This window comes from Pseudophryne corroboree, chromosome 11 (genome assembly GCF_028390025.1).
Source record: "Pseudophryne corroboree isolate aPseCor3 chromosome 11, aPseCor3.hap2, whole genome shotgun sequence".
NCBI lineage: Eukaryota > Metazoa > Chordata > Amphibia > Anura > Myobatrachidae > Pseudophryne > Pseudophryne corroboree.
In genome coordinates this window covers 107,347,729-107,363,412 of record NC_086454.1, presented here as the reverse complement: position 1 = coordinate 107,363,412, position 15,684 = coordinate 107,347,729, and the positions used below count along the sequence as shown (strand labels likewise).

Sequence of the window (15,684 nt, the reverse complement as noted above, 5' to 3'; positions counted from 1 at the left end):
CTATGTTAAGAACAAAACAAGCTTGTTCCTGAGCCATGGTTCTGTATGGTCACTATCAGTAGGGGTAGAGCTATTTGTGGGGGATATACGACTATACCAAACCTTCTAAAGTGGGCTGGTTGAGTTGTTGCTCACAGCAACCTATCATATTCTAGCTAATATTTTATAGAATGTACTAGATGATATCTAGAATTTAATTGGTTGATAAGAGCAACATCTCCACTGGTTTTCTTTAGAAATTCTGATACATTACCCCCTATATCGACATATTTAAAGTGAGTTCTAATTTAAACTTTACATCTCTTCGTTTTTGCTCTCCCTTTTGTTGGAGAGTGCAGCAATGTCTATTTAATGCCACTCTGTGATGTCCCAAATAATAAATTTCAAAGCTGTAGCACACAACTAGTGGCTTCCTGATTCTAAGGGCCCAAGGACCTCACTATAGTTTACACTGGGGGGCATGTTAAATCTTGTAATGATGTCACGCCATGCAAGTGCAATAGAAGAGGTTTGAAACAGGCATCTCCTGTCACACATCTTGTATAGATGTAAATCACACTCCAGGTACAAAACTGAAACATATAAGTAAAACTGTTACCATTTTACCTCAGGTTCATAATGTGTATTTCTCATTCAGGACATTGGTTTGGCATCACTTGGAGTGACAGATGAAGAGATAGAGAAACTGGCGACGGTAAGAACTGTGTGATGCTTCTGTGCATGATGCAGATATGTGTATTGTATGAGGAGTATGAAGCCATACTGTATGTAACAACATATAAACATGCTAAACTGTGCACCAAGTGGGATCAGGGATTAGCCAATTTCACTTGGTAACAGAAGTGTAGTATAGAGACTTGGTGCCCCTTACCCAGCTATGTCATGCGTCTCACCAAGCTGTTTCATACCCCCTTACCAAGCCAGTTCATGCCCATCATCTCTCATTCCATGCCACTCACTTAGCTATTTCATGCCCCCTCACCAGACATATTTTTGCCCCCATCAAGCCATATCATACCAAGCAATTTTATGCTCCCTTACTAAGCAATTTAGTTTCCCTCACCTATCCACGTCATAGTCCTAACCAAGCCATTTCATGCCCCCTCACCAGACATTTCATGCCCCCACCAACCATTTCATGTCCCTCACCTGTCCATATCATGCACCTCAGCTATCCATAGCATGCCCCTCACCCAGCCATTCATCCCCTGTCTCCAGACATGTCATGCCCCCCACCCAGCCATTCATGCCCCGTCACCAGACATGTCATGCCCCCCACCCAGCCATTCATGCCCTGTCACTAGACATACTAACATAGTAACATAGTTTCTGAGGTTGAAAAAAGACAAATTGTCCACCGAGTTCAACCTGTTAGTGATCTCCTACGCTATTAAATTTTTAAGACTAAATTAAACTGTGGTGAATGTTTAGACATTATGTCTATTACTTTTTTTTAATTATTACTATAGTGCTTGATTTACCCACCATAACCCTGTATATCCTTATCCATTAGGAATTTATCTAGCCCATACTTAAAAGTAATGACCAAGTCCGCCATTACTACTCTCTTAGGCAGGGAATTCCAAATATGTATTGTCCTTACTGTGAAGAAACCTTTCCGTCTCTGTGTGCAAAATCTCCTCTCCTCCAACCTAAGCGGGTGTCCACGTGTCCTTTGTCTTGATCTTACATAAAACAAATCTCCCGCTAGCTCTGTGTATTGTCCCCTTATATATTTGTAAATGTCATGCCGCCCACAGGCCATTTCATACCCCCTTACCAAGCTATTTCATGCCCCCACTAGAAATGTCATGCTTCGTCACTTTGCCATTTTATGCCCCCTCAACTGACCTTCATGCCCCCTCATCCAGGCATATCATGCCCCTAACTCAGCCATTTCATGCCGCCTGAATTTACCTGTGCTGCAGACTGTGGCGCTGACATCTGCCAGGATGGAAGTTTCCAGAAGGAAATAGCTTAGTCTAGTGAGATAAGGATAAGGGGCCCATTTATCTACAATAAATATTACAATAACAGTATTTGCTGCTTTTTACCTGAAAACACATATTTTTGGGGGTTAGCCACAAATATTAAGTATCCTCTGAATGAATATATGAGGAACCGCAGCAGTTATCTCTGATACCTGCTACAATCCTTCATTGCCACCGGCAGCCACATCCCTCATAGGTTTCTATGGGGGATGTGATGCTGCCAGATTTATCAATTTCTGGAATGCCCAAAATTGACCCCCGTCGAAAACGTGTCCTTGCGGGTTTTAATTGATACATGCTTCCAATGTGATCGCATTCTGATCTTGGGAACGAATATTGCACCCAGATCGCATTGCAAATGGATCAATGATAAATGGGCCCCTGTGTCATCTTGCAAGACTAAGGGGTCTATGTATTAAAGCTTGGAGTGAGATAAAGTGGACGGATATAACGTACCAACAAATCAGCTTCCGAACTGACATTGTGCAGGGTGTGTTGGAAAAATAACAGTTAGTACTTTATATCTGTCCACTTTATCTCTCTCCAAGGCTTAGTAGATAGACTCCTAAGAGTTCTGTGGCTCGTGCTCTGCAGTAACAGACAGCATGGCAGCAAATCTACTGTGAAGGGAAAGATTAAAGTAACATACCTTAAAAGGTAAAATCTTGTCTCCTGAATCCAGGCATGCACCGCCACCCCTCCCCCAAAGGGCATAATGTGGGACTTCATAGTGCTATGGCTCTCTCTTAAGGGCCCTACACACTGGCAGATAAAACAGAACGATATGAACGTTCTCGTTCATTAATGAACGAGAACTCGTTCATATTATTCTGTGTGTAGGCACCAATGATGAACGATGCGCGGCCCCGCGCTCGTTCATCGTTGGTGCCCCGTCGCTTATGCATGCAGGCCAATATGGACAATCTCATCCATATTAGCATGCACTGCTATGGAGTCGGGTGATGGGGGGAGTGAAGAAACTTCACTGCCCCCCTGCCGCCGGATCGCCCGTCGGCCATATCCGCCGTCGGGCAGCTTGGCGGCGGATCGACAAATTTGTAGGGCCCATTATTGTTCTGGATATGGCAGCTGCGTTTTGCTCAGCTGACTGTTAGATACTGTAGGCTGACCATATTATCCCTTTAACCTGGACACTCATGAAATACACAGGATCTATGGCTGGCAGGGGATCCGGATTGAAAGTCGACAGTAACTAGGTCGACAATGTCTAGGTCGACCACTATTGGTCGACAGTAATTAGGTCGACAGGGTCTTTAGGTCGACATGTTCTAGGTCGACAGGTCAAAAGGTCGACATGAGTTTTTCACAATTTTTCTTCTTTTCATACTTAACGATCCACGTGGACTACGATTGGAACGGTAATCTGTGCCGAGCGAAGCGGTAGCGGAGCGAAGGCACCATGCCCGAAGCATGGCGAGCGATGCGAGCGATGCGAGCCATGCGAGGGGACGTGGTGCACTAATTGGGGTTCCCGGTCACTCTACAAAGAAAACGACACCAAAATAACATTAAAAACTCATGTCGACCTTTTGACCTGTCGACCTAGAACATGTCGACCTAAAGACCCTGTCGACCTAGACACCCTGTCAACCTAGTTACTGTCGAACAATAGTGGTCGACCTAGACATTGTCGACCTAGTTACTGTCGACTTTCAATACCACACCCGGCTGGCAGACTACAAGCCTGCATTTCACCTGGTTTTAAGCAGCCACAGAACCTGTGTAATCCATAAGTGTCCCAGGTTAAAGGGACAATATGGTCAGTCTAGCTATTGCAGTATTTAGTTGAATAGTGACAAATAAAAAACATATTTTTTTTTTAAATTGGTGCTATAATTTGCAATCCAGAATTTGCATGTTTAAATAATGATAAATAGGCCCTCAATAGAGGGTAATTCTGAGTTGATCGCAGCAGGATTTTTGTTAGCAGTTGGGCAAAACCATGTGCACTGCAGGGGAGGCAGATATAACATGTGCAGAGAGAGATAGATTTGGGTGTGGTGAGTTCAATCTGCAATCTAAATTGCAGTGTAAAAATAAAGCAGCCAGTATTTACCCTGCACAGAAACAAAATAACCCACCCAAATCTAACTCTCTCTGCACATGTTATATCTGCCTCCCCTGCAGTGCACATGGGCACTCATTCCGAGTTGTTCGCTCGTTAGTGGTTTTCGCAATGGAGCGATTTGTCGCAAACTGCGCATGCGCAATGTTCGCAGTGCGTCTGCGCCAAGTAAATTTGCCAAAAAGTTAGGTATTTTACTCACGGCTTAACGGAGAAATTTCTTCGTTCTGGTGATCAGAGTGTGATTGACAGGAAGTGGGTGTTTCTGGGCGGAAACTGGCCGTTTTATGGGTGTGTGCGGAAAAACGCTGCCGTTTCTGGGAAAAACGCGGGAGTGGCTGGAGAAACGGGGGAGTGTCTGGGCGAACGCTAGGTGTGTTTGTGACGTCAAACCAGGAACGAAACTAACTGAACTGATTGCAGTGGCAGAGTAAGTCCCGAGCTACTCAGAAACTGCAAATAAATTTCTATTCGCAATTATGCGAATCTTTCGTTCGCAATTCTGCAAAGCTAAGATTCACTCCCAGTAGACGGCGGCTTAGCATGTGCAAAGCTGCTAAAAGCAGCTAGCGAGTGAACAACTCGGAATGAGGGCCATGGTTTTGCCCAACTGCTAACAAAAATCCTGCTGCGATCAACTCAGAATTACCCCCATTAATAAGATACGATCTTCTCTAAGGGGTATATTTACTAAGATTCATAATTGTCGGGATTTGGAGGGAGAATAAACACGAATGACATCGGTATTGTGAATTTGCAACCTTTTGTTTTTTTTACGTCTCATTTACTATGCAGTCGTATTCTGCATTTTCGTATTTTCCGATGTCGATGTCATTCGTAATGTCGGGCAGTGTTTTACGGGAGTGATTAGTAAAACACTGCCTGACAAAACACAATGAATCCCGGCCGGATCTGTAAGATCCATGCAGGGCTTCATTGTGTATATTATGAGAAGTGTGTAAAGTGTTAAAATTTAAACAAATTATGTGGGGTCCCCCCTCCTAAGCATAACCAGCCTCGGGCTCTTTGAGCCGGTCCCTGTTGTAAAAATACAGGGGGAAAAATGACTGTGGTTCCCCCATATTTAAACAACCAGCACCGGGCTCTGCGCCTGGTCCTGGTGCAAAAAATACGGGGGACAAAAAAATGTAGGGGTCCCCCGTATTTTTAACACCAGCACCGGGCTCCACTAGTCAGAGAGATAATGCTACAGCCGGGGGAAACTTTTATCTTGGTCCCTGCGGCCCTGGCATTAAATCCCCTACTAGTCACCCCTGCCCGGGGAACCCTGGAGGAGTGGGGACCCCTTAAATCAAGGGGTCCCCCCCTCAAGCCACCCAAGGACCAGGGGTGAAGCCCGAGGCTGTCCCCTCCATCCGTGGGCGGTGGATGGGAGGCTGATAGCCTTTTGTGTTAAAAAAAATATTGTTTTGTAGCAGAACTACAAGTCCCAGCAAGCCTCCCCGCAAGCTGGTACTTGGAGAACCACAAGTACTAGCATGCGGGGGGGGGGGGGAAACGGGCCCGCTAGTACCTGTAGTTCTACTACAAAAGAAATACCCAAATAAAAACAAAACACAGACACTGTGAAAGTAAAAGTTTAATGCACATACATGCACACTTACATACATTCATACTTACCTATGTTGACCCGAAGCACTCGGTCCGCTTGTCCAGTAGAATCCAGGGGTACCTGTAAATGAAATGATACTTACAAAGAATCCGGTGTAGATCGGTCCTCTTCTTAAAAGTTATAATCCATGTACTTGCCAAAAAATCAAACCGCTCATCCGACCCACGAACTGAAAGGGGATCCATGTTTACACATGGATCCCCTTTCCCCGAATGTCAGGACCCCCCGTGACTCCTGTCAAAGAGGGTCCCTTCAGCCAATCAGGGTCCGCCACATCATGGCACTCTCCTGATTGGCTGTGCGCTCCTGCACTGTCAGTCAGGCGGCGCACTGTGGATACAATGTAGCGTAGCGGCGCTACATTATATCCAATGGTGGGAACTTTGCGGTCTGCGGTAGACCGCGAGGTTAAGTGGGGCCACCCACAAGAGTGACCCCACTTAACCTCGCGGTCTACCGCAGACCGCAAAGTTCCCACCATTGGATATAATGTAGCGCTGCTACGCTACATTGTATCCACAGTGCTCTGCATGACTGACAGTGCAGGCACGCACAGCCAATCAGGAGAGTGCCATGATGTGGCGCTCCCTGATTGGCTGAAGGGACCCTCTTTGACAGGAGTCACGGGGGTCCCGACATTCGGGGAAAGGGGATCCATGTGTAAACATGGATCCCCTTTCAGTTCGTGGGTCGGGTGAGCGTTTTTTTTTTTTTTTTTGCAGGTCTATTTGAAAACTGCTTTTTTTTACGATTTGTACTTTTTCCCGGCAGCGTTTGGCTTTTGACGGCAGTGATTGAGAATACAAATTTTTTGTAAATTACCGAGTTGTATAAAATAACAGCCGTATTTGACTGATGGTGTATTCATTTGTATTTTTTTTCTCTGCCTTCAAAAAAAAATATGAATGCCCTCATCACTTCCGAGATTTGATTTTAGTAAATTCCCGAGATGACACTTTAAAAAAAAAAATCGGTCAAAGGGGGTGATTCCGAGTTGTTCGCTCGCTAGCTGCTTTTAGCAGCGTTGCACACGCTAAGCCGCCGCCCTCTGGGAGTGTATCTTAGCTTAGCAGAAGTGCGAACGAAAGATTAGCAGAATTGGGAATAGAAATTTCTTAGCAGTTTCTAAGTAGCTCCAGACATACTCAGCCATTGCGACCAGCTCAGTCCTTTTCGTTCCTGGTTTGACGTCACAAACACACCAAGCATTTGCCCAACCACTCCCCCGTTTCTCCAGCCACTCCTGCGTTTTTCAACTTGAACGCCTGCGTTTTTCCGCACACTCCCATAAAACGGCCAGTTTCCGCCCAGAAACACCCACTTCCTGTCAATCACACTCCGATCAGCACAGCGATGAAAAAGCTTTGTTATGCCGTGAGTAAAATACCTAACTTTTGTGTAAAATAACTAAGCGCATGCGCTCTGCGAACCTTGCGCATGCGCAGTTAGCGACTAATCGCAGTATAGTGAAAATCGGCAACGAGCAAACAACTCGGAATGACCCCCAAAATCGGGAGCTTAGTAAATATACCCCTAAGTGTGAATGAATTCCTACATGTGCATATCATTAACCTCTGTCACAAACACCCTTAAAGTTAGAGTTAGGGAATTGCTAAATGATCAATATTCATTCTTGGGCTGATTTAATAAAATGGATAAGTAATGATCCCATGGAATAAAAGTAAAGCCTGGTCATCTGGGACCATAAAGCAATGACCGGCATTATACTTGTGACTGTAATACATCATTGCTTATAAATAAACATTTGGACCATGCAGTATTCTGTTATCCTCATTCCAATCTTATACAAACCTCTGTCACATTTCCTGTGCTACAATTATCCCTGAGAACTAAAGAAGTTTAAATAAAAAGTGTAGAACTGATGTTTTGTTAGTGTTACAATCTATTATACTCACTGTATTGGACTTTTATATTCTACTGAACTTTTATACACTCCTGAAGGCAGAGCCGGCCCTAGCCAATTTGATGCCCTAGGCAAAATTTTGTCTTGTCCTCCCTAGCACCGCCGCTAGTTCTGCTTCTGGCCCAGCAACACTCAGGCAGTGGGGCCCACCGGGGGGGTTACCCTGTGGGCCAGTTCAACCTTGCATAATGCCCAACAGTAATGCCCATGATACACATAATTCCACACAGTAATGCACCTTACACATATGCCCCACATTAGTAATGCCCATAATACACATAATTCCACACAGTAATGCCCCTTACACATATGCCCCACATTAGTAATGCCCATAATACACATAATTCCACACAGTAATGCCCCACATTAGTAATGCCCATAATACACATAATTCCACACAGTAATGCCCCTTACACATATGCCCCACATTAGTAATGCCCATAATACACATAATTCCACACAGTAATGCCCCTTACACATATACCCCACATTAGTAATGCTAGTAGCTTTTTTTTTATTTTTTTATAAAACTTACTTTTGCTTGCTGGTGTGCTTGCAGTAAGTGTGTGCACTCATGCAGCTCCCTAGATCCGTGTCTGCGTTTTATGAGATGGGGGTGGCAGGATGGGTGAGTGCTTGCGCTCGCACCCATTAAAGTGGCACCCCTACAAGGAATGTGACCTCACAGGGTATGCCGTCCTTTGCAAGCTTCATCCTTTATTTTAGCTTGCTGGTTGGATACAGATTGCAGCAATGTCCAGATACTGCCATACTTGCTGGTTATACAAAAAAACAGTATCAAACATGTAGCAACTGTCCATTCTCTTCACTGTTCAGTGTGTTTGTTTGGTGTCTGTTACTCCTGGCAACTGCATGCCCTTTATTTTATACTGTGGGAGCAATATGCTCTGCCCTCCAGTCTGACGCATCTGAAATTCATGCTGCATTGACGTTTCATATAGAAATAGCGCAACGCAACTTACGGACCACGTTACAGTGCTGGATGGCAATGGAATTTTACGGCATGGACTGACTGAGAAATAAAGTGTGGGGAGTACATTGCCCATGTTATATCCCTGCAGACACCTGGGGTTTGCACAGGGATAAGGGACACAGGATAGCAGAGTCCCCCTTCCCCTATGTGCACAAGCAGTATAGGTAATGTCAGATTTATGTAGAGCAGTCTTCCACAATACACGTGTTATCATAAGGAGCCATCCAGTAATAACCGTATATAGTCAGTGAAAAAGTCACAGGTCCAGGAATTGCAGTTACTGGGCTTCTGCTGTCTAACGTCTCACAAATCAGGGGCATTCAAGCATGTCGGAGGGAGTTCAAGGGACAGTGTGCATTCTTTTGACAAATGTAAACAGCAGTGTATACAAGTACTGATTGAATACATTTAGAAATGAACAGATAGTTTGCAGACTGTACCTCCCAGCATGAGATACTGCAGGGACATGCTTGGATGCCCCTAGACATGCTTGGATGCCCTAGGCAAATGCCTAGCCTGCCTATAGCTAAGGCTGGCTCTGCCTGATGGTGTCCTGATAGAATATATTTTACTGAACTGTTATATTGTACTGATTTACCGCCTACCCTCCAACTGTCGCTTTTTGGCCGGTATAGTACTATTTTTATATGGTCTGTACCGGCCAAAGTGGGCTTTGTAAACGGGTTCAGCGTCTCTGACTCTCCGTAGTCCCATAGAGTTATATAGCAATGCCGTAGTGACACACCCGCTTTACCTGTGACCACGCCCACTTTTCTATTTTGTACTAGTTTCTTGCTCTGCAATGTTGGATGGTATACCTACTGTAGTATACTGTTCTGATGTATTATATTGTACTGAACTATTATATTGTACTGATGTATTATACTGTACAGATGTGTTATATCTTACAAATGTATTCTATTGTACTGATTATATTACACTGATGTATTCTATTGTGTTGCTGTAGCTTTACTGGTTTACTGTGGAGTTCGGTCTATGTAAGCAAGATGGAGAAACGAAGGCCTATGGTGCTGGTCTACTATCATCCTATGGGGAATTGTTGGTATGTAATGCACTGTCACGTACAGACGAAATCAGTAAATGTATGTCAAGTCTTTAGAAGATCTGCTTTATTGAGGATTATTATTATACTTTATTTACATAGGCGCAAAATAATACTTATCATTGTACAGAGAATAATGACAAAAAATATATAATATAGAACAACTTGAACAGAAGCTTACAATATAATAATACCCCTTTCAGACATGCTCCACATTCCCAGGATTTTGCACAAGAAAGTGCATCAACCCGGGATTTTGGTATGTCTGAAAGGCACCGACCCTGGTCGCCAAACCTGCAATTGACCTGGGATTTTACCGGGTCTTTCTTCCTGAGTTGGCTTCCCGGGTTAAGTCTGAACGGCGTCACCCGGGAATTTGCTCTCTGGATGCATGAAAAATGTTTTCATTGGTCAGGAAGGGCCACCTGATGCCTGCTGATGACCTCATCAGTGACAGCCGGAGAAGAACAGACGCCACAGCTGCATGAGAGGAAGCAGAGAGCTTAAGAACAGGGTGAGCATCTTAATTAGAGCATAATTTGCTGTGTAAAACAGCAACTCCACCACAGCAAACAAACTCTCCATGCTACACAAATGCTTGTCAGCCATGAATCCAGCAATGCATTATGGGCACCACACCTAATACATTTATAGCCTGCCCTCCCCTTTGCATGATCTCATTATTGTGTGCATGCAAACCATCCCCTTAAAATGATGAGACTGCCCTCGAAACTGGAAAAACCAGCTTATGTCTGAAAGGGGCCAACCCGGGAATTTCCTGGGTCTGTGGTGTAGTGTGAAAGGGGGTTTGTAGAAAAACCCAGGTTTTTTGCTGAAGAGAAAATCCCGGGTCTGAAGCAGGGAAATTCCCGGGTCATATGTCTGAAAGGGGTATTAGTGTGGGAAAACATTTTATATATAAAGTAATGCATTAAGAATTGTACCTGCTAGGCTGATACTACGGCTTTGCCAGCCAGATGCAAAACAACATTGGCGCAGATATCAGCAAATCGGTGTGTAATCTACATTCCTGAGAAATAAGAAACAAATACGAGGGTGGTTCTAAATGTTAGGTAACTAGAACACTCAAGTGTCTAATGTTCTCTATTTCATTCTAAGTTCCTGTCAGGCATGGGCAGGTAGATCACTGCTTCCCCTCACGGCCATTAGACTACGCCTCATATCAGTCATACTGTCCCAACATCAATTGTGAGATGGCAGGACTGGCAGAAACATACAGTAGTCATACACTGAGGGTGAGTAGTGTGATCAGAAGGGCACATCAGCAGCTGAAATTCATCACCAACTTGAGTTGTACGGTGATAGCGTCATGTCACAGAAACAGGTTTGGGTTGGTGCACTGCCTTTGATAACGGCAGAGCAGATGTTCAGGATGAGCAGTGCTACCGTTAGGAGGTACCGGACCATCCTCCCTACAGCCCTGACCTGGCACCAAGTGATTTTGATCTCTTTGAACCATTGTAGAAGCAACTGGATGGAAAGCGGTTATGTAAGCCAGCATGTTCTGGCTTCAAGCACTTGACAGTGATTTCTTCTATGCTGGGATAGATGCCTTGGTGTACCATTGGAACAAATGCTTAGACAAGTATAGGGACTATGTGGAAAAATAATCTGTACTAATACCTCACTATTGATTATTAGAGATGTGCGCCGACAACCGTGCTTTGGTTTTGGTTCTAATTTGTCATCAGGTTTTTTGTTTTGCCAAAACGCCCCCATGTGTTTTGGTTTTAAATCTGTATTTTTATTCAAAAATTTATAAAAACAGCTAAAATCACCTAATTTGGACCTTTTTTTTATTCTTACAGTATTAACCTCAATAATATTAATTTCTTTAAATTGTCACCTCACAGCTCAGATTATTGTTTTCACCAATATTGGCCAAAGGGCTTACGGTCATTAAGTCCACAAGACTTAGGTCGACAGTCATTAGGTCAACCACTATTGGTCGACATGCATTCGGTTGACATGGTCAAAGGTCAACATGGTCATTAGGTTGACATGAACAAGGTCGACATGACAAAAGGTCGACATGCGTTTTTCAATTTTATTTTATTTTGCCTTTTTTGAACTTTTTCATACTGGACTATGATTGGGAATGGTAACCTACCCGAAGCATGGTGAGCAAAGTGAGCGATGCGAGGGGACACGGTGCACTAATTGGGGCTCCCCGTCACTTTACGAAGAAAAAGACACAAAATAAGCCAATGTCGACCTTTTTCCATGTCAACCATGTTCATGTCGACCTAATGACCAGGTCAACCTTTTGACCATGTCGACCTAATGCATGTTGACCAATAGTGGTCAACCTAATGACTGTCAACCTAAATCTTGTCGACCTAATGACCCATACCTGGCCAAAGGCTGCAGCAAGCTGGCTGGTTACTAAGCAAAAGAGCAGCAGCACAAAAGCACAGCAGTTTATAGCACATCTATGAAACACTGCCACACAGCAGTGGGAGAGAAGAAAAGCAGTGCAAGATGGAATTGTTAGTGGGCCCTCCCGCCCACCCTTATGTTGGATATTAAAAAGGACATGCACAGTTTAGCAAACCAAGCACTTCAGTGACAGGGACTACCACTTTTATGGCTGAAGTGCTTGGTCCCCCCCCCCCCCCCCCCCAACAAAACAAGCTACCAGTGGGCTTAAGGTAGCTAACAGTGTTGTTGTCAATGATGGCTTAAGGCAGCTAAGTTAACAATGCTGTCAATGATCTCTAGAGTAGCAAGATGCCATCATCATTATCATCCTCACACTCATCAGTGTTTACATCATCTTCAAACAATAATAATTCATCCCGCTGGATCCATAATTACAGAAGTCTCTGTACTTTGACATAATTGCCGGTAAAAGTGTTCCTCGTGGAATCTGTAATTCATCTTTTCAACATATTGAGGTTGTAGCCTCCTACACCGATCGCTGACAAGGTTCCCAGCTGTGTACACACTGGTGAGTGGGCAGCTTAAATAATGCAAAGCGAATATGTACAAGGTCCTCCAAATTGCCTTCTTTTCCTTCCAGTAGTCAAAGGGACTGTCTAACATGCCTATGTGCACACTGTCATTAAAATAATGCTCCACCATTCTGTGGATGGTGACTGTATCAGATTAAATTACAGTAGAGATGTCACTCATTTTGGGCATTTCTTTTTGACCTGACCAGATGTCAAAATGTTGTGTTAACTCATTTGCATCACCAGTTGGTCTCTTGGGATAGCTCAGTTTCTCCTGGCCGCAGCAGTTGCTGGAGAAACTGAAGAAGGAGACATTATTGTGTCATGTGCCACTTTAATTTACAACTTGCTCACCAAGAGGTCTTTGCATTTCTTAAGATCTGGGTCAGTTGGAAAGAAAGACACAATGAACAACTTAAACCTAGTATCAAGCACAGTCGCCAAAATGTAGTGATCCAACACAAGCTATTGACAACCATTGGATCCTGGTGAAGCGAATAAAGGACTTGATCTACAAGTCCAACATTCTTAGCAGAATCGTTTAATTTCATCTCCTTCTTCAATTTCTCATGCTGCTTTTCCAAAAGTCTAATAAGAGAATCATTTGACTCAAGCAGGCCCTATCTGACCTCATTTCACAGATTACAACTTCAAATGGATTCAGCACCTAGCCCAACATGGAAAGTATTCCCCACTGCACTGGACTAAGATACATTCCTCCTCCTCTTCCAATGTCATGGCTTATTGTGTAGATTTGGATGGCTTTATGCTGTTCCTCCATCCGCTGAAGCATATAAAGGGTTGAACTCCACCTTGTTACTATGTCTTGCTTCAGTTGGTAGCAGGGCAAATTGAACTGTTCTTGCAGGTGCTGCAATCTTCTGCACGCAGCTGCTGAATGGCAAAAATGTCCCGACATTTTTCAGGACACAGACAGCATCTCCTGCATGCCCCTGTCATTTTTTTCTATAAAAACTCTGTACAACCAAGTTGATTGTGTGAGCAAAACATGGGCATGTTTGAATCTACCCAGTTTGTTATGCTCTCATAATAATACTGGCATTATCAGAAATCACAAATCCTGAGAAGATCCCCAGCAGGCTAAACAGTTTTTGCCATGACATACCTCAGTTTTTCTAAGAGGTTGTCAGCAGTATGCCTCTTAGTGAAGCCAGTGAAACAGAGTGAAGCCTGCCTTTGAATGAGCTGGCGTTGTTTGTTAGATGCTGCTGCTGTTTCTGCTGCTGAAGGCTATTCACCCATCCAGGTGGCTGTCACAGTCATATAATCTTTAGTTTGCCCAGTTCTGCTTGTCCACATGTCTGTGGTCAATAATATATATTTTTTATTTAATGTTCTGGTTCAGGCGAGGAATTGCTTTTCGGGTAAAATGGAAACGAGATGGAATTTGGAAGGGGGGACACAGAACCTCAGATAAATGTCTATAACCCTCTGTATTAATGGTGAATATTGGATGCAGGTCTAATACTAGCATAGCCATTGTGGCATCAGTGATCTGCTGTGCGACTTGGTGACAGCTGTCATACTTGCTTCCCCTTGCAAAGGATTGTTTCAAAGTCAGGTTTTTTTTAAAGACTTTTAGTAGTCTTCTTGGTCCCCTTCTGAAACAAAGTTCCACTTGCAGAAGCAGATTATTTCCATAGCCAGGATTTCTCAAAAGAGTCAGTTGACCTTATCAATTTGGATGCAGGACTACTGTACCTACGATCATTAATGAGGATATTGATGATGAAGTTGTTGGCAGTGGAGAATGCAGGTGCTGGGATCTACATGAGAGAAGGGAGCTAGCGGATGCCTGACTGCTTGTTATTAGTATTTTTACCATAAATTTCTGATTTTGACAAAAACATTTCATGAACTTACTGCAAACAACGGAGGTTTCTAGATGGTTAACATCTATACATCTAGTGGCTTGACAATTGTCAAGGTTTGGGTAAAAATAATTCCACATATAAGAGCTTGGCTTTTGGTCTTATGCCCAGTCATGACAATGGCCTTCTTCTCATCATGGGCAAGAACTGCTTCCACTGGTGTCTGACTCACACGAACAACATCCTCATCATCAACCTCCTAAATAGCGCCGGCATCAGCTTCACAAATATCCCCCACATCCTGTTGCACTTCAGCATGTTGACTTGTGCTGCTCAGCCCCACATTTGCAGAAGATGCAGAAATGGTGAAAGGAGGCTTCTCAACGAATACAATATCTGAAAAGTCATGCTCACACATGGCACTTTTGGACACACTTAGACTCTCCTCAGGGAATTGGGATGTTTCTGAACACACATTTTGTTCTACTGCCATAGTGGGTTTTGGGTTTTTTTTACCACTGATTTTCTGGTTTTCATTTCTTAAACACCTATTTAAACACCTCTTCTAGACTTATGAGAAGAAGTTGCTTCACTGACCACCACTCATAATAAAAGGCTATGATGTGAGCCATTCCTTGCCACTGCATGTGGTGTATTTATGACAAATTTATGATTTTAGGCGATAAATGTTCCCTGTATTAGCGGTGATGTTTTTTCATTAGCTTTGTAAAGTATAGTTTTGGTTTCAGTTGCCCTTTCTTAAACCCTCTATACCCTTGAGCACCGGCTTTAGTAGAGCTTGAAGTACTAATATCATCATCATCATGACTGACAGCAGTCACAGCACTAGTACTTGGTTGCTGCTTCAGCTTTTCTATAGACTGATCGTTATCTGTATTGACTCAATTCTTAGGAGAACGAATTGACAGAATAGGAGAGGAGTGGGTTAAACCTCAGCTAGTCTGGGGGCAGGACGGTAAGGCATTATGGGAGTTTTATTGTTAGCCAATAGGAATGAATGTTGGGGGTAGGTGGAATGGGTTCTTAAGCCTGAGAAAGGGGCTGGGTCAGCCTCTTCTGCTTTTGTCGTGGTGAGGGTGAGTGCTCTTCCCCCCTTTGTCTCCTTGCTGTGCTGCTTGCACATTGTGAAATATTAGGTTGCTGCTGCTGTGGCAGTGTGCTTTAT

At 43.8% G+C, this 15,684-nt stretch overlaps 1 protein-coding gene across 1 annotated transcript in view; it reads left to right on the top strand.

Annotated features, from left to right (window-relative positions):
• TH (tyrosine hydroxylase) overlaps positions 1-15,684 on the top strand; it is a 160,193-nt gene that overhangs the window by 114,346 nt on the left and 30,163 nt on the right. The window contains exons 10-11 of the mRNA XM_063946119.1: positions 638-694; positions 9,596-9,691. Coding sequence (XP_063802189.1) covers positions 638-694; positions 9,596-9,691 — 153 coding nt within the window. The remainder of the gene's footprint in view (positions 1-637; positions 695-9,595; positions 9,692-15,684) is intronic.